At 41.0% G+C, this 23,924-nt stretch overlaps 1 protein-coding gene across 2 annotated transcripts in view; it reads left to right on the forward strand.

The window, feature by feature from the left end:
- The window catches only part of MAN1C1 (mannosidase alpha class 1C member 1), a 76,488-nt gene that overhangs the window by 22,546 nt on the left and 30,018 nt on the right, over positions 1-23,924 (forward strand). For both annotated transcript variants that reach the window (XR_014470432.1, XM_083173640.1), the window contains exons 3-6: positions 1,217-1,313; positions 4,391-4,506; positions 11,687-11,767; positions 19,582-19,676. Coding sequence is in view for 1 of the 2 variants with exons in the window: in XM_083173640.1 (XP_083029766.1) it covers positions 1,217-1,313; positions 4,391-4,506; positions 11,687-11,767; positions 19,582-19,676 (389 nt within the window). In the remaining variant the exon portion in view is untranslated. The remainder of the gene's footprint in view (positions 1-1,216; positions 1,314-4,390; positions 4,507-11,686; positions 11,768-19,581; positions 19,677-23,924) is intronic.

A 23,924-nucleotide genomic window follows, 5' to 3' on the forward strand; every position in this document is an offset into this window, starting at 1 on the left:
TTCCTTAGATTTTTGAAGCAATGAACACGGAAGTAACTAAACAATCCCAATATTCTCCTGACTTGATAGCATTTTTTATGCATTTACCAGGGACCTCTGTTGATACTTTACAGAAGGCTGGGAAAGTGTGGCCTGCTTCTAGGAGCTCTGTTCCTGGTTCCTATTCATTTCACAGATAGTGTTTTTTGATGGTAAGGGAGGGAGACTTTAAACTTTAGGGGGTCTATTTACCATTGGTGGCATTGATCTGGCAGTATCCATAATTTTGTATCCCTGCACATCACAGTGATATCGCTCTGTAGGGTATTCTCACTGTGGAAAGGAAGTAATGCATGCAAAGGATATCAAGGGCCTGATTCAGACATATAAAAGGCATATAATCACTGCCTAGCTTGCAGGTAAACACCACCCTGCCGAAACAAGCCCCCCCCCCACAGCTGAGTGGATCACTGCATTAGCATGCAAGCGGATTTGTCTGCTTACACATCCACTCTTATTCGGCCGCAAGGAGGAAAAATAATTAGATAGACTACACACTACACTTACTTTTATCCTGGATGGAGATGGCCGAGTTGGGGGCGGGCGCTGTCGTCATGTGACATTAGCTGGCTGGCTCAAGCAGGCATGGACACGCCTGCGTTCTGACAGGCCCACCGAGTGTTTCTATGGGCATGCCTACTGTTTTTGTGATCATGCCCATGAAACGCAGGTGGAACCCAGCGACCTCCCCCTGCCTGCCCCCTGCCTACCCGTCAGTGAGCGAATGCTCCCGGGGCTTGCAAATGCGCATATTCACGCTTGCGCAAGCCCCCACCATCGACCGGGTTATAAGAAGGGTTAAACCAGGGTCACCCTGTATTTAATTTGTGACCTGGGTTCAGTGTGAAAGGCTCAGACTTGGGATCAAAATCTTGGGTCTTACCCGGCTTTAGCGATGTGAAAGAGATATTATCCATGTAGCACTTTATTTTCTTTTTTTCTCTTCCTGCAATACATATTATACTAATCATTATTCTGTTTTCATGCACAGAAGGCTGTTGATTAAAGTAAAATGTTAACCACTTGTATCATTAATATACCCGCCAGCTTTATGATTCTATCACAGCTATAGATCTTCATTTACAAATCACTTCTCGTTATAGTGGCTACAGATTGCAAGACAAATGCTTCACTCACACATGGCTTATATTACGTATCCTTGTCTTTTTATTTGCAGATGATGAAATTTGCATGGGATAGCTACAAGAAATATGCTTGGGGGGAGAATGAGCTCCGTCCAATAACTAAAGATGGTCATTTTGGAAGTCTGTTTGGTAAGGTTATGTGAACCTGTGAAGCTTATGACTGAACAATCTTGTTAAAGTTATATAGAATGTTATAAACATCACTATACTATATCATATCTCCCAAAAACCACCCTAACACCCAGTGCACATTATATATATTTTTTGTATTTGAATAATGAAAGTATATAAAATACATCAACATAATGCACATACAAAATAAAGGATATACATACATAATGAAACAAAACAATAAATGGTAACTACAATAATGGTCTTTTAGCAATAACATAATGTAAAATATAAGCCTTACAGCAATATTAAAGTTAGTAAAATACAGTATATATGTGTGAAAATACTCCTTTTTACAGTATCACACTAAGGGTGAGATTTAATAGGATGAGAGATTCAGAAAGTGAGAGATTTGGTAAGAAATCTCCAGGTTTTTTTTAAAGCGGCAATCATTTACACTGCAACACCAGTTTGATTTTAGGGTAAATGATTGCCGCTTTAAAAAAACTGGAGATATCTTACCAGATCTCTCACTTTCTGAATCTCTCATCCTATTAAACCTCTCCCTTAGTGTTCGATTCTGGTTCACACGTAGTGAACCGAATTCAGCGCCTGCCCCGACGGTCGGGGTTTGCGCTTGCACATTTGTGCGCATGTGCAAACCCTGACTGCGAACAGCCGCAGCTAATTGCTCACTCGCCGGCGGTTCGTGGCGAGGAGGGAGAATCGGGGGCATTGGCACTGCTACGGCATGGGAACGCCCAGCCTTTCTTCATGGACGTTCTCATGAAAATGCTGGGCGTGCCTGCCTGTCAGGTGTGGGAGGCTGACGTCACATGACATCATCCGATCGCCCTTTCTTCATCCTGGTGGCCGCAAATATAAGTCAGTCTCACCTGACATATATGCGAAGGCAGGGAAAATCATTCGATGGACGGTGGCCAACGAATGATTTCTCCTGCTGCGGGCATATGCAAGGGGATATGTTTTCCTAACACATCCCCTTGCATGGTTGCGAGGGGATACAGCAGGGGGGAAGGGACAGGTATTTGGCGAGGCAGCGTCACAGGGAATCGTGAGCAGCTTGACCCCCTTAGCTTCTACTTTTAGGAGTCATAATATACCCAAAAATACTATAATAGGTAAACATACCTTGACCTGTTATAGTGTGATACCATTTAATGACAATCTGAAACGCAAATTATTCATCCCATGGAATCAAATCTTATAGAAAGTTTATATATTAGCATGACTGTTATCACTTAGTTGGGGTTGGGTATGAAATGTTGGTGGTCAGGATTCCGACATTTCGACTCCTGACAGTGCAATCCTGACAGTCACAATGCCGACGGATCCCTGTGAGTATTCTAACCATAGCCATAACTCTATCCCACCCCTCCTATAGCCTGACTTTAACCGTTCCCTTTAGCAGCATAACCCTAACAATCTCCTCCCACATCCTAACTACCGAACCTTCCCCTAGTGCCTAACTATAAAACTAGCGTTAATGCGGATACTTACCGCTTGGATTCGGCAGCATTGTGACCATCAGGATTCCACTGTCGGGATTCTGATCGCCATGATTGACTATATTTCCTTAGTTCATCTTTCAAGGTTTCCATCATATCTTGTAAAGTTATGGTAATGGGTTTTTCTAAACTAAGAAAGATGGGGAACATTATGCTATAAAAAGAAAGTGCACTTAATGTTGAATGGAACTGGAGATTTTGTGAATCAGCTGCCAACGATCATAGTATATGGAACTGGATTCAGGAGAAATCTCATAATTTAGCTTGTTAGATTGGATATATCAGACCAATATGATGAATTAAACTTCTCAGAACCTGAAAATATGATGACATTAAATATTTCAAAATCTGTCAGTTGTGGGTACTCTAAAGTCTGTGTATGAATAGTCTTAACTATATTGTCCTATTGATGATACATGTAGGGCCGCCGAGAGGTGTGCCACGCCCCAAAATGTTAAGAGAGGGGGTGAATAAACACTCGGGGGGGGGGGGTTATGCCCCCCCTCAGCAATAGCAGATCACACCTACAGCATGTGCTGAGCAAGGGGGGGTTGGATCAGGGCCCACACCGGGCCCCTCCAGGAAGCCCGGGCCCGGGTAATTGGTACCCCCTTCCACCCCCCTCTTGGCGGCCCTGGATACATGTTTGACAATAAAATATTGCAGGGTTGTATGTCCTTAGTTTTATTACATACTGTTGAGCAGTGCAAATCCCAGTCTCCTCTAACTTGCAAGATATTTTATTACAGAAAAATGGGAATCCCACATGGGCCCCCATTCAGTACGGGTTGTAGTTTTGTGAGTATTCGCCTTGCGATGTAATCACAAATGATAACGATTGCATCACCATTATGTGACCTCGATATACAGTTTTGTAACACAACAGTTGGCTTATTAGCACAGCAGCTTGAAGAAAATATTCACATACTGTATACAAAAATCTCATCTGCCTCAGATGTCAACTGAAAAGGTACCTGTCTATCTCGAACAATAAACATTCATGTGAAAGGTGTTGTCCATTGAAATATAAAAAACATTATTGTAATGTTTAAAGCGTCATTAAATCTACCCATAGGGAAATTTCACTATTTAAGTGTTTTGCACCATGAATGCTTACAATTTTGAATTACGTTCCTTCAGTTTGTGACAGATAACATTGCAACCTGGGACAGCTGTGGCACCCCTGATTCCACCATACAGGCACCGATCACATTTTCATCAGATCTCTTCTTTAGATATAACAGCCATTCAATATAACACATATTCAATTAATAGTTACCAGCCCATCATAATGATATAATCTATCATTACATAACAGTAATGTAAGCACTGTCGCCTGTGTGGGCCCAAACAGAGTAAAACTTGAATTTCTCTATTGGACGCCATCTTGTGGCCGCCGGCGTGTAATACTCTTGTATTCCCCCCATAGTGGGGAGGAGCAGTGTTAGCCTTTTATTATATATAGGATGAGGCTGATTGACTAAACAAAATCAAAATGAGTTGATAATGTTCTGTTAGCTTAACATAAGCAAACGTGACTGCATTAAAGTAATCTCTCTCAAACAGGGGGATTAAAAGGAGCTACAATTGTGGATGCTCTGGACACCCTTTTCATCATGGATTTGAAGGAAGAGTTTGAGGATGCAGGAATGTGGGTTGAGAACAGCCTAGACCTGAATGTGGTAAGATATTATTAAATCTCTTATGAAACCTGTTCTCAGACCGTGTTTAATTTATATCCCTAGCATACTGGATCAGCTAGTGCACCACTAGCGCATGTCCAAACTATGGCCCTCCAGCTGTTGTGAAACTACAAGTCCCATAATGCCTTGCCATAGTTTTGCTACTAGGAAATGCTAAAACTATTGCAAGGCATGCTGGGATGTGTAGTAGTTTCACAACAGCTGGAGGGCCATAGTTTGGACATGCCTGCTTATAGAGCATGAATCAGCTGGGATGTAGGTCCCCACAGTGGTACTGTGACTAATGTTGCTTGGGTAATTAATAAATGTAACATTTATGTGTTTTAGCAATTCTAAGCCAAGACAAAGCCTTCAGTCTGTGACAGTGTGTCCACCAATATACACGGACACTACCATAAAATGTGCCCACCAATATAAATAGATGCTATCCTGAAATGTGCCCACCAATATACATATAATACACTACAATTAAATGTGGCAACAATATACTTACTTATTTAAAAGTCTTTAAAACAAAAAAAAAAGAACAAATTGTAGATAACATTGTAGAGCAGTGCGCCTAACAAATTGTGCAAATCATATTGCTAATACTATTTGATTTATCTGTGCTATAAGAAAAAGACAAGATTGATACAATAACTAATACGTTTATATCTATTTATTTTTATAAAATGTCATGTTCTTTAATAACAATAAAAGATCACATATATTATTTGTCATTACAGATGTATGTAAAGCATAGTATTTCCCATTTTACTAAAAATGTGCATTTATCAGGTCAGTTTAAGAGGAAATTCCCTCACAGATCAGCCCTTTAGGTTATACAGCATTCTTATCCAGGTTCCTTGGGAAAACCTTATTTTACGATAGTAGGTTTATTCACTACTAACAAAAGGAGGGGGGGAAAGAAAGTATATTGCAGGTGCACTGAAAGTCATTTAATGTCGCTTAAAATTTAGCTTTTAATTGGTATGCAATAAAATCGGTGAAATATTAAAATATATAAGAATGAAATAAAGAGCAGAAATAAGATTAAAATTTGATGGCCACAGTGCTGCTCTGTCCTGTATTTGCAGGGTTAATAATCCCTGTGTGTTGTCACTTGTGTCCTATTGGGATTATATCACCTGGGATTATTTTCCGTGATATTTAGCTCCTTACTGCATATATTTACAGTGGGAGAGATAGTAATATCCTATACTTTACAAGGACTTTCGTTCAGGCTACAGTGGCCTTCCAATAGGATTTGTGTTACTTCTGTGTGTCAGGGCTATTGTGATTTTTGCTTTCAATGTATGATTTCTTCAAGCTTTTTAGTGGAGAGATGTCTCCTATCACCAATAAATTCAGGGCTGTCTTTTGTTTGGACAGTGTGTATTTATGCCGTCATTCATCCAATTCGTTATTGGATGAGGCTTATATATACATGGGTCATCTGCTTGTTTTATGATAAAGAGGTGGTGTATCTCATTCACAGAGTGCAGTGTTGTTTGAGCTAAGGGAGATAAAGTATATAAACCACTTAATACTAGTTGGTAATTACCCCACTCAGACAATACACTCTTATGTCTGTCACTAATATTGTGCAGTATGTGTTACTTCCACCAATCCTCCAATCTGCAGTTTTACAATTAGGCTTTAGTTGAACAAATGTTTTATAGATATTCTTATCACCTATTGACTTTTAGAGAGAAGATGTTCGTATTTCACCCATATTCACACTGTTTTATTATAGGGTGGACATAATTTTTTAGCCGCTTTCTATTTATTGGCTAGTGTCCCCTTTAAACCGTATCTTTCGATGTATATGGATGATAACAATTCTTCAATCTCTGGGAAACCTACTTGTCAAAATGAAGCCTTAATTGTGCAGATATTCTTTGCACTTTTAGGATAGATGACCAGTGATCAATATTACACAGAAATTGTTACTATAAGTTAAGGGAAAGTAAAGTAGCCGTCACTTTATATTCAACGGTTATTGTCCCACTCAAAATAGTGTCTCTGTGTGATTGTCACCGCTTATTGAACGGTGTGTTTGGAGAGCATCAATCATCCAATTTCTTGTTCTTTTTAATCATACATTAAACTTTTTATCATACATTTATAACGAATAGCTGGTGTCACAGTTTATTACTGAAAGGAGTAGCAGTTAGGGATATATATTGTGTTTAATTGTTTGATCGTTTTATTAATTGTATTCACAACAATGATTTCCTCAAATTGCTACTAAATATTGGGCAGTGTGTACCCAATTTTGTAGCAATACAACAATTTGTACAAACAACCAGGTTTATTTATAGGAGATGGCAATATCTCTATATTATATACATGTTCATTCCTGGGCTGTGTGGAGGTTTTTATCAAGCCGTTCATTTACCGGCAAATATCCCCGCATATCTGATCCTCATACAGTGACTGCCGTCTATATGATAGTAGGCGGCTATTCTCCTATTGCTGCCGGTCTGTAGCGGCTGTGACTAGCCGCTCTTGTGGTGATATTCAGCGGCTGTCTGGTGTGCCGCTCACCCTCTCAGACTCAGTATTATGCCAGCGAGCCGCAATGGGCTGTCAGGCTGCTTGAATCTCACTTGCGCTGCACCGTTTATCCGTTATAGGCTAAATGTACTTTACATCAAACATAGTCCTGATTTACACATATTAATACACAGTTACACATTTGGACAACACAAACAGAGGAGCTGTGGTCATTGCTAGCCAACGGCCGTTTCACCTAAGCTTCCTCAAGGCATTAACCCGTTTGTCTCCTAAGGAGGGTTTAAATCCCCTGCCCACTAGTTAATATCTTATGAATTTAGAGTGTCATCAATGTCTTGCAATCATTTCCTGGTGGACTTTTGCACTTAGGCACTTTGGACCTTATGCTGGTTGTCTCGCAAGGCTGCGAATTTCGCAGCCTTGCGAGACCCCCAGATGCCGCCAGCTACAAAATCATCCATTTGCAGCCTTGGGTTTCTCAATCTGAGACACCTCTGTGGTGTCTCAGATCTCCGAGAGCCATGTGCGGGAAGCGGGTGGGCAGCTGACATCCGCTGACATCAGCTGCCCCCACCCCCCCCCCCTCCCCCCCACACACACTTTCCCCACACTTGTGTCACTGAGCCATTACAATGGGTACGCCCAGCGTTTTCATGGGAATGCCCATGAAATGCTGTGCATTCCCATGCCCCCCCCCCAAACTGCTATGTGCAGTTTGCTTTGCCCGCTCACATCAAACGTCTGCACATGCGCATTACTGCGCATGCGCAAACACTAAAAACGTATCCCTTGTGTGAATGTGCAGGGGACCGATTAAATCAGAATAACCCCCTTTGTCCCAAGAGCTGGCACAGAAATCCATTTCCTCAATTAAGTTTACTCATAGCTACATTTTTAGTTAGGTAAAAATGTTTTTGTTCCATTGGAAAATAAATGTGCGTTACGCATTGTTAACAAATTATGTCAGTACTTAAATATAAAGCTGCTGGTGGCTTGTCCAGAATGCTGCCCACCCTGTATAGACTGCCTGTGTCCGCAGTGTGGTCCTTAGTAAAGAATAAGCTTGGAGGCAAAGTCATAGCTAGGGCTTACTCCCAGTGACCAAGGTGCAAGGTTGAAGGGGAAGAAGGTAAACGTTTTTAGGTTAAGCTGGATACAATTGAAAGCTAGGAGGTGTATGTTTCAGCAACATAGGAATTGTACAAATATACATGTAGATAGAAACATAGGGAAGACACAGTAACAAATCAGTAATGGATGTTAATGTTCTTAAACACATATACTGTATCATCTATGTTGAATGGTTTATGTACTGTGCGTGCGCTTGTTATTGCAGATCTATTGTTTAGTAAATATACTACTTTATGATATATTGGTGGACACATTTCACGGTAGCATCTCTGTATATTGGTAGGCACATTTCATGATGATAGTGTCTATGTAAATTGTTGGGCACATTTCATGGTAGAGTCTATGTGTATTGGTGGGCACATTTCATGGTAGAGTCTACTATGTATATTGGTGGGCACATTTCATGGTAGAGTCACATAGACTCATAGAAATGAGAAATGTGCCTACCAATAATATTGGTGGGCACCAATAATATATATCTATGTCTATATATCGCAGGAAGTTTTCCAGTCCCTAATCCAGCCCATCATATATATCTTATGGTACAATTGTATACTATAAGATATATCTAATGCGATTTATCTTGGCATGATCAATTGCATGCAATATATCTTATGCAAAAATTACACCAAAGTATTTATTATAACTTGACATATATATGTGTACAATTGTCATCCATCTTTGTGGAATTTGCTTCAAAACTTCTGCTAACATTGTACTAAAAAATTTTCCACAATGAATATGAATGCTGTTTGTTATTTTGGGAAGCCTTTCCTGAGAAGTAAGTTATCATAGGGAAACATTGTAATTGATGGTTTCTATAGACTTATGTTATTTACATAATGGCATTTCCAAATTATTGCATGTTAATCCAAGAAAATCATACAGTATATGAACATGCATTGCATTTTTTCATGTATACAATACTGTATGTATTTACAAATACCTTCTTTTTGTGTTTTTCTTAAACATCCACCTGTTGCAAAATAGGAAGTTGTTATCTTATGCAAGCAAAACTCTTGTCTAAACATGTAAATGCTTTGCAGCCACATTTAATTTCAATTGCAGTAAGTTTCAATTGATAAACAAGTAGTTTATGGGTTGACACGTTAGATGCGCTGAAATTTCACAAGTACAGTCCTATCTAAAATTAGTATGTTATTATAACATTGTACATTGCTGTAGCAAGGATTCCAAGGAACTAAGAGGCTGCTGCTGCCTACTGACATGTTAAAAAAGGCAAAGCCAGCCCTAACCAATTTGGCAAATTTTTGTCTGGTGCCCCCTAGCACTGCCGCTAGTTCTGCCTCTGACCTAGAACCCCTCTCCCAGCACAGCACTCATCACCCAGGAGCACAGATCCCAGCTCAGTCAGCAACACCCATCACCCCCCTCCTATAGAAATCCTAATTTAGGTGCTCTTTGCCAGCATGAGCATTGATCTCCCTACCCCCATATTTGAAATAGGCACAGTGTTTGCCAAAGGGATGTTATTGGGAAGGGGTATGGACATACAATAGTACCCCTAATTCCAATTATGCCACACACTAGTCCAACCTTTTACACATTATATCAAATCATAGTGTCCCAAATTTAAACTACTTTGCAACTTATTGCTTCCTGTTCATAATACACCACACTGTATAGCTCCCTATTCACATTATGCCGCACTGTATTAGTCCTTATTCACATTACACCACATTTTTCTGTTTAAAACTCACTGTATGTTTTATTTTGTGGCTGGCTGGCTTGTAATGTGCCCACCCTTGCAACATCCTGAATTTGCGTGACATTGGATGTAGGGAGGTTGGTGGCACTCTGACTGGTGGCTGGCAGGGAGGGAGAGACAGTCCTCCTTCCTGCCCACCTCCCGCAGCCATTTTTAATGATCCCCATTACCCTCACTGAATGCTCTGGTCAGGTTTCTCCCTACTGCTGCCAGTTCCCGGCTCAAACTGTCTGAGCTGCCCGATCAGAGCTGAGAGCTCCAATTACAGCAGTGGTCATACAAGTCCTGTCCAAAACAGCAGCAGGTGCCCAGGCTAGTAACAACTGCCTGGATGGCCCTAATTTTCCGATACCTATGCCTTGGGTTGGATCTGAAAAAAGGAAGGCACTTGGGTGCATGGACCTGGGTCCCCACTGGACTCCCCTCCCAAGAAGCCTGGCCTGCTCCCTGTGCACTACATTATGATATGACATTGGGCTGAGCTGCACATGGTGCATTTGAGCCTTGTTACAGCTCTGGGATTTTCAAAACCAATGGGTAAAAAAATTGACTGTAGATACTTTTAATGATTTACAGCAGTATTTAAAAAAAACTCCAGTCCTTAAGGACTCCTAACAGTGCATGTTTTATAGATTTTCGAGTAGTTGCGCAGATATATTCATTACTGGCTAACACAGGTTCTGCTAATTATTACAGTTGTAATAATGATGAGATCGTTAAAATAATTAGGAGTCTCCAATAAATAGACTTGGAAAATACAAATTTACTGTTCCCATGATCCCCACAATCACATTATACATTTCAGTGAGTGGAGCTGCTTTGAGTCGTTTATAGCATACATCACATACCCCTCCATTCTCACTTGACAGCTCAGTACTGTAGCTTCTGGTATGCAGTATAGTTGATCACTATTGGTCGACACAGAATAGGTTGACACGTGAAAACGGCCGACATGCTTTAGGTCAGCATCGACAAAAGGTCGACATGTAGTTGACATGAAAAAAAGGTTGACATGAGTTTCTCATTATTTATATATATAACCAACGTCATACTTCACCATCCCAGTAGGCATAGAGGGAGAATAGAATAGTTTGCTGAGCACAGCGCAGCACCGTCCCCGAAGCATGGTGACCCATGCGAGGGGACGCTGTACACTTATACGGTGTCCATGTTGACATATGTTGACATAGACACAAAAAACATGAACCACTTGTGTCAACCCTTTCCCCATGTCGACAGTTTACACGTCGCTCTTTTGCTTGTTTCGAACTTTTGACCACGTCGACCTAAAGCATGTCAACATGTTTCATGTGTCCACCTATTGACTGTAGACCTGATTATCCACACTCGCAGATTCTTCACTATTGCCGTGTTCACACTAGTGTGAACAACACGCTTTTACCCGGCATTTTAATGCCGGGGACTGCAGCACCTGTCCTTGTTCTCAATGCTAAGGGAAATTCCCGGGTGAAGCAGTTCTACCCAGTAATTTGCCTTCTAACACAGGTTTTTTTGCAGTGTGAACGGGTCAACCCGGGTCAGCATACTCGGTTCCCCAACCCGGGTAAAAAGCAGAGTTGGAGACCCAGGAATTTTGACACGGGTTGAACCGTTCACACTGGAAAAAAACCTGTGTTAAAAGGCAAATGAGCGGCAAAGGCAAAATTGAGCTATAGGCAATCCTCTTTACTATAAACCTCTGCTTTTCAACTTGTACCTTTAAATACATGTACAAATGCAAAATCTATCTATGAAAGGTATTAATCCCAATAATTACATTATATTACTTTTCTTCATTAGAATGGGGAAGCCTCTTTATTTGAAGTTAACATCCGTTATATAGGAGGACTGCTCTCGGCTTACTACCTGTCAGGAAAAGAGGTAAATGTTACACACGGTAAATATGTCTCACTGTTACATTTTCATTATAATTACATATATTATAAGTAATAATTAAAACCATACCAGGTTAGTTGCATTGTATTATATTGAATAATAGAACTGAAATGAAGTCTGCCACAGTGTCAGAAATAGGTAAGTTATCACTGATTGAAGAGGTTTATTTTCTAGTACAGATTTGTCTAAGTCGCACAGTGCGTGTGTCCCACAGTGTGTACACATAGAGGCCGAATTACCCCTGCATATCAGATATGTATTGGAAATGTGCTGGGCATCTCTAGGCAGTGGCTAGGGGTATGTGTCATTAGGTCGACCAAGGAAGGTCAACAGACCGTATGTCGACAGAGATAAAAGGCCGACATGGCTAAGGCCGACATGGCTAAGGCCGACAGGGCCATATGGTCGACACATGCATTAGGTCAACATTGGGAAGGTCGACAGTCAAAATGTCAACATGGGGTTTTAATTTTTTTTTGTCCCGAATGTCGACATAGTCTACATGGACACTGTATTGGTGCAACGCGTAAATGGCAACTTAATATGCTTTGGGCACTCCATTCTCCCTCCATGCCTTAGTGGACGGTAGGGCATGAAATACTACCCGCAAAGGGTACATTTGGGCTTCCATGTTCAGACCTTGCTCCTTCCCATTTTGTCATGTGTTTGTGACATCAGGGGTCCTATTGCCCACTAGGATTTAGGCTTAGCCTTGCACAGACATAGACTGAGTGTCTCTTGAGTGTCTACTACACCTGGAAACACTGCTTATCATAGATGTGAATTAGATTAAGGGAACTGACAAGTATTCAGCCTGATACCATGCTGCTGCATGATCACATTATGTCGGTATACCATCCCCTGACCTTTTATGTCAGTTACCATTCCATGCTGCGACACCATGATATGCCCTATTAAATCAGGAGCCAGTCCAAACAACTCTGCACAGTGCATCTATTTTGATTGAGTCAATAGGACCCCCCTTGTCTTAATCCGGCTCTTACTGCAGTAGCTAACTTCCGAGCGCTGTGCATACATGTGATTGTAATATGTTAATCAATAATCTCAGGAGTAATGTTTCAGTTGACTCTAAATCACCAACTGGCGGTTACATTAATCAAAGTCTCAATCATGTAAAACATGTTCTGTGATTTATGCATTCAAGGAGTGTGATGAGTGTTTCATATTCATTTGCCATTGGCAAAGGGTGGATAAATTATATGGGGATTTTTGTTGTTGCTGTTGCTAGTTTTTCTTTCCCAAAGTATGCTCATTCTGTTCTATTACACAAGAGATTTATATGCATGTACAGTATGTAAAATCTAGGTCACTAGTAATATACTGTACATTAATGAGGCATACTTTTGTATTATAAGAAATAAAATGTCCCCTGCCCCATCCCCAGCTATACAACTAGTCTGTGCTCAGTCCTCCTATGTGGAGAATAAACCTTGTTTCAAGTGGCATAGAAAAGGGCCTCAACATGCCTCTTCCATTGCTACAGTCATCAGCCAAATAAAGGAGAGAGCACATGTATCTGACAGCATTGAGGGAATAGGTGTAATTCGAACAAAATGGATGGAATTAAAATATCAATTATGTGCGAAGTGTGCAATGTGCCGTTCACGTAGCAGAACCTGATCTTACACCCTTTGGGGTTTTCTTTGGTTCACTCTTTCTGACAAATTCCTTCTTAGATGGACAAAACCATGTGCAATGCAGGTGGGGCAGATGTAACTTGTGCAGAGAGAATTAGATTTGGCTGGGGTTTAACTTCAAAGTGAGATCTATATTGCAGTGTAAAAATATTATTAATATATTTTCCCTGCACAGAAACAAAATAACTCACCCAAATCTAATTCTCTCTGCACATTTTACATCTGCCCCCCCCCCCCCTGCAGTGCACATGGTTTTGTCCATCTAAGAAGGATTTTGTCAGAAAGAGTGAACCAAAATAACCCCCTTTGTGGGCTGTTTTCAAGGTGAGCTCAGGCAGCCGTAAAGTGTGTCAGCTGCTGCAATGATTCACAGGGTTTAGGGGTATGACAACTAAATTAAATAGAGTCTTTTGACTATAGTGGGTAGAGTTCTCACAATGTAAATGAAACAGATACCAGGTCCAGACAGCTATAATATAAAGCAGTGGTTCTCAACCTCGGTCCTCAAGGACCCCCAACAGTTCACATTTTCCCAGTCTACAAACAGAATCGCAAGTGAAGGAATTAGCTCCACTTGTGGATCTTTTAAAATGTGTCAGTGAATAATGAGTGCACCTGTGCACCTGCCGAGTGACATGGAAAACATGAACTTTGGGGGTACGTGAGGATCGAGGTTGAGGACCACGGATGTAAAGCATACATACTAAATCCAGCAGTATCTGGATTGGTAAAAGCATTTAGGGTCCAATTCAGACCAGATTGCTGGGCTGCGAATGTTTGGAGCGCTTGCATTCACAGCCATGCACACAGGGGTAAAACCATGGCAATTGCTTACAATCGAATCGCTCACCATCGACACTTTGTAGCTAAGCAGCTTCTAACTGTCATGTGTTTGAATAATGACAGGAGCTCATTGGCTGAAACATCACTCATTGTTAAATATTACCCAGAGTACCGGCCAATCAGCTCCTAAATGCCATGTTACATGCTGCTGTTTGGGTGGTATTTTATCTGTATCAAATGCTTAGTAAATAGATGCACTTAGATATTTATCAAATGAATACTTTCAGTGCTTATAACTGTAAGATATTGGAATGTTTTTCATACTGTAAATAATGAAACATCCTGTACCAAGTTTAAAAAAGAACATCTTGCTGAAAGCAGACATTGCCATGCAATAGCAATCATTTCCATGCTCTCAAGCAGGGGAGCGAAAACTCTGGTGATCCTTGCCAACTCCCTATAGTGCATCAGCCTAGTGCTCTTTCCCAGCCAGGTCACTGGGCATACACAACATCTCCCGTGCAGCCGAGAGTCAGAACCAAGGACAGAGCTGTTTCTGCTGTGGCAAATGGGCTATACACCTGCAGCTATCAAAGGTAGTTATATACATTCCAAATCACTTCCTGGATTATAAGGTTTTTGCCTCTATTTTAGACCTATTTTGCTGTCAGGAAATTAGGGCTGAATTAGGGACGCAGGGCAAATTTGTTCTCAAAATGGGCAAAACCATGTGCACTGCAGGTGGGGCAGATGTAACATGTGCAGAAAGATTTGGGTGAGGTGTGTTCAAAGTCAAATCTAAATTGCACTGTAAAAATAAAGCAGCCAGTAGTTACCCTGCACAGAAACAAAATAACTCACCCAAATCTAAAATGCCCATATACACTGGGCGACTTTGAGCTGAAAGCCGCTCAAAACAGCATGTTTAAGCGGCTTTCATCTTAAAGTAGCCCAGTTGTGTATGCTCCAGCGATGAGTGCTGCACGCTCCCGCATCATTGCCGGGAAACCCGTTCATCTGCTGATAATACCAGCAGATGAGCAGCTTTGAGGACAGTTTTGCATAGCGCAGTGTGTATGCACTGAGCGGCTTTCCCCCCAGCAATGACAGCTGGCATCGCTGTCCATACACGCTCATAGTCGCCCAGTGTGTATGGACCTTAACTCTCTGCAGTGCACCATGGTTTTGCCCATTTTGAGAAAAAGATTTGTGCTGCATTCAGGTCTGAATTAGGCCCTTAGTTTGTGTGTTTTTGAATTTGTGTGTGTGTGTATGTATATGTAAATGTAAATTTTACATGTGTATGTTGACCTATGTTTGGCTTGTAAGTTTGTTTATGAAAGTAGTCCCAGAGGGTCTCCAGAAACATGCCTGTGCCTTGTCATACGCAACACAGCATTCTAAGAAAATGTGACTCCTCAAGGTATAAATAACATCAAAGTAAAGAGTAGCATATACAGTTACCCTTTAAAATGTTGCATCCTGTAAGCATCATTTTTAGAACATGTCATTTGAAAACTGAAACATAGAACTAGTAGGGGGACTGTAGCTCATGTTGTAGAGGAGTGTGCTTGGGGCTCCTTTGTCTGTGGTGTGAACAGAAACAGCGCTAGACACTCTGTAACCAAGCGCTTGCTACAGTACATAAAAAGGTTGTACTTGATGGATGTCTTTTTTTAACCTCAGCTACTGTGTTACAATTTTTTTTTTACATACAGTAGCTGACTATAAAATGTTCTATAAAGGGCATTCAGACAGCAGGTGAGGATAGTATTTCTTCTAAAGTATGTGAAATATATGACACAGATAATGCTAGCACAGTGGTGCTCAACCTTGGTCCTCAGTGCACATTTTCCATGTCTCAACACAGAATCACAGGTGAGATAATTAGCTCCACCTGTGGATCTTTTAAAATGTGTCAGTCAGTAATGAATGCATCTGTCGAGTGACCTGGAAAACGTGAACTGTGTGGGGGTCTTGAGGACGGTTGAGAACCACTGTGCTAGCATATCTGCATACCTCCCAACATTTGTGAAATAAGAAGTGTGACTCACTCTCGCTCTGCTTGCTGTGCATATCAAAGGGGCATGCATAGGCGTGCGCACATTGAGTGTTAAGGGTGCACAGGCACCCCCTAATGATGTGCCCCCACCCCACACAGTTTTTACTGCTAGTAATGCCAGCAATACCTTTTACCAAAGACTTTTGCTTTTTAGACCTGTATTTCATTAAAATAAGCACCCATTAATCAATTACAGTATGTGTGTTTTGCATTATTAATTGTATCACACCATTGTCATACAGTATCACTACATACAGTATCTATGTCATCCAGATATGATTTTGACTTTATTTGTTTGTACTGTTACAGAGTAATTAGAAGATTAAAACTGAAATAGACAGGAGATTATGGTGCGGTTGAGAGACGTTTTATATTGTAGTGATTGTACGCCTGATTAGTGGTGTAAAGGCCCCCATACACTATGCGATTTTGGGACGATTTCATCAGATTTCGGCACTTTGTGCCGATAATCGGGTGAAATCGGGCCAAAATCGTAGGTGTGTGATATCTGATCCGATCCGATGCGCGGTCCCGTGCGCATCGGACCGGATCAGGGAGGTCGGACGGTCTGTACATACGATCACGTCCGACCTCCCTGTATGCATATGCCTGCCACCTGACAGGCATATGCATGCAGACACCAGGGGAACAGTGGGTCGGGCAGCGGGTCCCTGAGCGCCGGCGAGTGCTGCTGACTGACCTGGCCGGGCAGTGTACTTACACATAGCAGCAGCGGGGACGGGCAGCGCAGTGGCGGCTATTATATTTTTAAAATACTTGTCAAATGACCGGCCGCTCTCTGATTGGCTGAGAGCTCTCCGGCCAATCAGAGAGCGGCCAGTCATTTGACAAATATTTTAAAAATCTAATAGCCGCCACTACGCGTCCCGTCCCCGCTACTGCTATGTGTAAGTACACTGCCCGGCCAGGTCAGCAGCGCTCACCGCACCCGCCGCCCGCCCCCACCACCGCTTTCATGATAATGCAATTTAACACAGATCTGAAATGGACTGGTATTGGACCATTGAATGGATCAGGATGCCAACACTGGAAACTAACAACCGACATCCTGATATGTAAATATGCAGGGAGCAGTAGCAGTCACCCAGGGCTGGGGTTAGAGTTAGTTGGTTAGGCTGCAGGGAGGGGGATTAGGGATAGGCACTACGAAGGTGTGTTTAGGTTTAGGTGGTGGGGTACAGGTGTTAGATTTAGGCACTAGTGGGGATGGATAGGGTCAGGCTGCTCAGGGAAGTATTACGGGAAGAGAAGGTTAGGGGGAGGGTAAGTATACTTACCTGACCATTGTCGGGATTCCCTTCTTCAGGATACTGGCGTCGGTATAGTGGCCGCCGGCATCCTGACCAATAGTCATCCATATGCAGGGCTATTTTTGTGCAGGCTCCAGCAGGAACTGTGGCCCTTATTCTAGTTCACTCTTTCTGACAAAATATTTCTTAGATGGACAAAACCATTTGCACTGCAGGTGAGGCAGGTGTAAAACCCCACCCAAATCTAATTATCTCTGGACAAGTAACACCTGCCTCACCTGCAGTGCACATGGTTTTGTCCATCTAAGAAATATTTTGTCAGAAAGAGTGAACTAGAATAAGGGCCACAGTTTCTGCTGGAGCCTGCACAAAAATAGCCCTGTCCATATGTATCCTGATACAGGAGGGTAGTTTACTTTTCCGGGAAAGAGGGTAAAATCTCCTTGTATAAGTCTGCCCTCTAGATTCCCCTACCGAAGATAAAGTAAGCAGGGGCAAGTTGACTGCTTATCTTTACTTTTTAAGCCTGTCCTATGCAAAAAATTCTTAAAGTGCATACACACTGTACAATTAATTTGACCAATTTCATTGAAAGACATTTCCCTTGAACCCAGTGTCCCGGACGAAAGATGTTGTCGAAAGATATTGAGGACAGATGAAAGACGAAAGATCTAGCTACAGTTTATAGGCTCTTTTTGAAAGATATCCAAATTGAGCTGCATGCACAGTTGACGAACAACCTTGATTAACAACTGGCGGTTATGCACTTCTTTATTCGTTGTTCATCACAAACGAACTGAAAGATATTCTGACCAATTTCGTTCAGAATGGGCAAAATGAATGAAATTGGTCAAAAAAGTTGGTCAAAAAAATTGTACAGTCTGTATGCACTTTTACACATCCATTCATATGTAAATTTGTCTCATTTTGCACTTAAGACTTCTTATACTTAAGGGTTTCCAATGTGCGTTATATTGCTATAATCAACTAATCACATTCTATCTATTATCTTCTAGAAGATGCTAAATAAATAAGAAATAGGTTCTGATTGGTTGCTTTGGGGAACATCCCATCTTCAAAAGAACCTCCAATCTTACTAAATAAACCCCAATGTGTGCCGCTATTTCCAACAGTCAGAAATATATCGGCACACACCTATTCAATACAACCTTTTTTAGCCACATAGAAGCCCATGCAGATTCGACTTTTTAAAAAGTTGAATTTGCATTGTTGGAAACGGGCGATTGTCAAATCTGTGGCCATTTTCTAAAAAATACACCTGGATCTGACAGTCAGAAGATTGGATACTGACAGTCGAATTGGACGATACTTCCGACTGAGATATATGAAGCCTTGGAGACTGGTGGAAGTAGTTGCTTAAAGCAACCAACTGGCTCTTAACTTATTTAGCAGAGGGCTCCATTTACTTATTTAACATATTTATCTAATTTTAACAGCATAATAGCAGGGAAATGTGATCTTTATGTTTCCTCCATATATAAGAGCAGTGAAAGGTTTGGAGAAATGACTAATGAAACATAGAGATCAGTCCTACTAACAGAAATGCCAACTTGCAGAATTTTGTTTGCAGCCTCCAGCTACAGGGCTGCAAGTAAAAATCTGCTAGCTGGGCACTAAAAGGGACCGCAAGGGGTGTGAGTTTGGGTGCTGTTGCCAGAATTTACACCAAAAGTCAACAACACATTGCACGCTGCGCGGAATCGGATAGTCAGGGTTTTCTCCTGATGATATTTATATAAAGAGTAGATTAGCTGCACTCAATCAGCATCTCCCTATCTTATATAGACCATACTTGACAAATGCTGACTAGGAGATAAGTGATCACGCTTATTATCACAGCAAACACAAATCTTCTAGGTAGGTTAGGTGACTAGTGGCAATTGTGCATGAGGCATGGATAAGATTTACTCGTACTTTTGGTTTTGTGGGTAAAAAATGGGTTTAAGCCACCTGAGCAAAACATGAACGGTGACACATAATATACTGTATTGTCTTTGGTTTCAGGTTTTCAGAGAAAAAGCAATAGGACTGGGAAAGAAGCTGTTACCAGCATTTAACACACCTACTGGAATCCCACGTGGTATTATCAACCTTGGAAAGTAAGAATGCATTATCTCTGTTTGTGTATTTAGTAGCACATAATACATGGGAGAAATGCTGCAATTTATGGGTCTGTGAAAGGATTACACTGTTCTGCATCATTAGCCTTGTCCTCTTCTCACAGATCCACGAATCACAGGTGTAAGCTACTTATCCTGCTAACTTTACTAGGTAGCGGGCAAGATGCGGGAGGTACTCCGGCACTTCTGGCATTGGAGGGGGGGGGGGGGTGCTTTTCTGGAAAGGCCTGAGAGTCTTTTACAACTTATGGGAGTGATGCCAAGTCTGAATTTCATGTAATGCACAGCCAAAACAATCTGCAGCACAACATGAAGTAAAATGGATTTTATTGATTAGTAAATGGCATGACATTTCACAAAATCTATGGTCTTTAATATTCAACTTCTAAAGGCTTTTCTGACAAAACCCTATTTACATTGCTCTTGCTGGCAGAACCTAAAGGAGTTGATAAAGGCCGCGGTGTGTGACTGAGGTCAGTCCACACAATGAATAACTTAACCAGGTTGTGGTTTATTAAGCAGGCAGAATGGGTTGCAGAGTAACACACATGCTGGGACTTGTGGTTCTCCAAGTCCCAGTATGCGGTGCAGGCTTGCTGGGGTTCTTGACAATTTACAGAGGTGGATCTCCACAGCGCTTTTCTCAGGGTAGACGGTTCTAATCCAGGTGTTCACCAACACATGGGACAGAAGAGAGAAGGGATTTTTCGGTTAGCACACAGACTGAAATACTGATTCAGTAGGGTGAAGCAACCACCGACGCTCACCTAGATTGACTAGGAGATGTTCACATCAAGGTATCTTTAAACGTCTATACACCAAACTTATGGAAAGACACTCACCTAGGGAATAGTCCCTATATTCATCCAAAGGTTTCTTTATTCAGCAGAATATCCACACGACAGGTCCACAGGTAAAATTCAAAATTTATTTAAAAATCAGCAAACACAGGACCCCACACTTCCACGGCTGTATAACTGTCCTCTCACCCGGAATGAGAGGTGGCAGCAAACCAGACACACCCAAAGATGGCACAAGGGTAGGATGAAAGTTGGAGGGTCCACATAAAAGTCCTTTTAAACTCCAACGCGTTTCGAACAATATTGTTCTTCCTCAGGGTGTAGTACAAAATAAAATGGCTCCAGGCAGGGTATATATGCCTGTATCAAACATGGTAAACCTAAAACCTGGCAGAGATCAGTGCTCTGACATATTCAATAACATTTATAAAACACATAAAATACAAATGATTTCATACATACTTAACAATATTTTAAAAAACATTCACTACCTACTCTAATACGGGGTATTTAGCGCAAGTGACATCAATTTTATAAACATAGAGGATCCGCTTCTTGTTTTCTCTTTTATTGCGCGGCGTCTGTAATAGACGGTACTTCCGGGATCTTACTGAGAGACTCTACTTCCGGAATCCGCGCGTCATGTCCGTTTGGTGGAACGCAAATGCGGGTCACCGCCCGGCGTGTCACTTCCTATCAGGCAGCGGCGCTGACTCTATGGAACGCAAGCTGCAGGCTTGCTTCCTGGAGCTAATCATTCCGAATGCGTTCCACTGCGGATCAAAAACTGTTGGTAGCTGTCATGCTACCGCCGATCGTCTCCCCCATAATAGATAGAAAAAATAAAAACATGGATCAGTAACTATAGAGGATTATCACAATATTTCATCTTATAGAAAATAGACCATTTATATATACACAATACAGAATATACAGGCAGATCATATCAAAAAAGAATATACAGGCAGATCATATCAAAAAACACTTCAACTCAAAATCCGTGTTTAAGCACTTTGGCATCAGGGTTTTGAGGTCATATATCAATTTCATTTCAGTTTGGGACAATCTGATATCTCTATCATCCCTCCTCCAGTTAGAATTAACAACTTTGATGCCACAAAATGATTTAATATATCGAGGGTCACTTCCATGAACATTTTTAAAGTGTAGAGCCACGCTATGAGTTTCCATGCCTTTCCTAATGTTGCATACATGTTCCCCCAGACGCACTTTCAGTGCCCTGGAGGTTTTCCCTATATATTGTTTATCACATGTGCAGCATAATAAATAAATGCAGTATTTTGTGTCACAGGTCACAAAGTCTTTAATTTCATAAACTTTCCCTGTTTGGTTTGATTTGTATTCCAAACATTTTCTTTCTGTGGACTTGCATACCTTACAGATACGGCAAGTACCACACCGATGGAACCCTTTAGTTTTTATCAGGTTCCTAGTTTCGGGTGTATTAATGGCACTCCGCACCACCATATTTTTAATATTTTCAGATCTCCTATAGATAAAATTAGGAGTAGTTCCTATGTATTTCTCAAGCAGTGGATCACTTTTAAGGATACCCCAGTGTTTTTTTATTATACCTTCTATCTCTTTATGTTGAGAATTGAATTTAGTAATGAAGGGTACCCCTCTTTTATTTTCTTTAATTTTCTTGGGGCCCTTCTTCAAGGCATCTATTCTGTTAATTTTTTCTCCTTCTTGTAAAGCACTTTTCACTGCTACTGGATCGTAACCTTTAGCAATAAACTGTTGTTGCATTACTTCCGCTTGTTCTCTATACATAGTTACGTCTGTGCAATTCCTCCGTATACGGAAGAATTGGCTTTTAGGGACACTCTTCTTCCAGTTTGCATGATGATTGCTATCAAACGGGATGCATGAATTGCAATCTGTACTCTTAACATAATTTTTTGTTTTTATCACATTATTCTCTATATAAATGGACAAATCTAGAAAATGTACCTCACTTTTACTGGTTTCAAAAGTAAGTTTAATAGACCAAATGTTCTCATTGAGATACTTGGAGAAGATTTCAAGGGTGGACTCTCCTCCCCTTCAACACATCGTTGATATACCGGGACCAGGACACCAGGCTGGCACCATATGGGTGGCCACTCCATACTGAAGTAGCCTCCCACCACGCCATGAACAGATTGGCATAGCTAGGTGCCAGCCTGGTGCCCATATATTGACGATGTTTTTTTCATCTGGAGGGGAGGAGAGTCCACCCTTGAAATCTTCTCCAAGTATCTCAATGAGAACATTTGGTCTATTAAACTTACTTTTGAAACCAGTAAAAGTGAGGTACATTTTCTAGATTTGTCCATTTATATATAGAATAATGTGATAAAAACAAAAAATTATGTTAAGAGTACAGATTGCAATTCATACATCCCGTTTGATACAATCATCATGCAAACTGGAAGAAGAGTGTCCCTAAAAGCCAATTCTTCCGTATACGGAGGAATTGCACAGACGTAACTATGTATAGAGAACAAGCGGAAGTAATGCAACAACAGTTTATTGCTAAAGGTTACGATCCAGTAGCAGTGAAAAGTGCTTTACAAGAAGGAGAAAAAATTAACAGAATAGATGCCTTGAAGAAGGGCCCCAAGAAAATTAAAGAAAATAAAAGAGGGGTACCCTTCATTACTAAATTCAATTCTCAACATAAAGAGATAGAAGGTATAATAAAAAAAACACTGGGGTATCCTTAATATTGATCCACTGCTTGAGAAATACATAGGAACTACTCCTAATTTTATCTATAGGAGATCTGAAAATATTAAAAATATGGTGGTGCGGAGTGCCATTAATACACCCGAAACTAGGAACCTGATAAAAACGAAAGGGTTCCATCGGTGTGGTACTTGCAGTATCTGTAAGGTATGCAAGTCCACAGAAAGAAAATGTTTGGAATACAAATCAAACCAAACAGGGAAAGTTTATGAAATTAAAGACTTTGTGACCTGTGACACAAAATACTGCATTTATTTATTATGCTGCACATGTGATAAACAATATATAGGGAAAACCTCCAGGGCACTGAAAGTGCGTCTGGGGGAACATGTATGCAACATTAGGAAAGGCATGGAAACTCATAGCGTGGCTCTACACTTTAAAAATGTTCATGGAAGTGACCCTCGATATATTAAATCATTTTGTGGCATCAAAGTTGTTAATTCTAACTGGAGGAGGGATGATAGAGATATCAGATTGTCCCAAACTGAAATGAAATTGATATATGACCTCAAAACCCTGATGCCAAAGTGCTTAAACACGGATTTTGAGTTGAAGTGTTTTTTGATATGATCTGCCTGTATATTCTTTTTTTATATGATCTGCCTGTATATTCTGTATTGTGTATATGTAAATGGTCTATTTTCTATAAGATGAAATATTGTGATAATCC

Source organism: Crinia signifera, chromosome 2 (genome assembly GCF_055691185.1).
Source record: "Crinia signifera chromosome 2, ASM5569118v1, whole genome shotgun sequence".
NCBI lineage: Eukaryota > Metazoa > Chordata > Amphibia > Anura > Myobatrachidae > Crinia > Crinia signifera.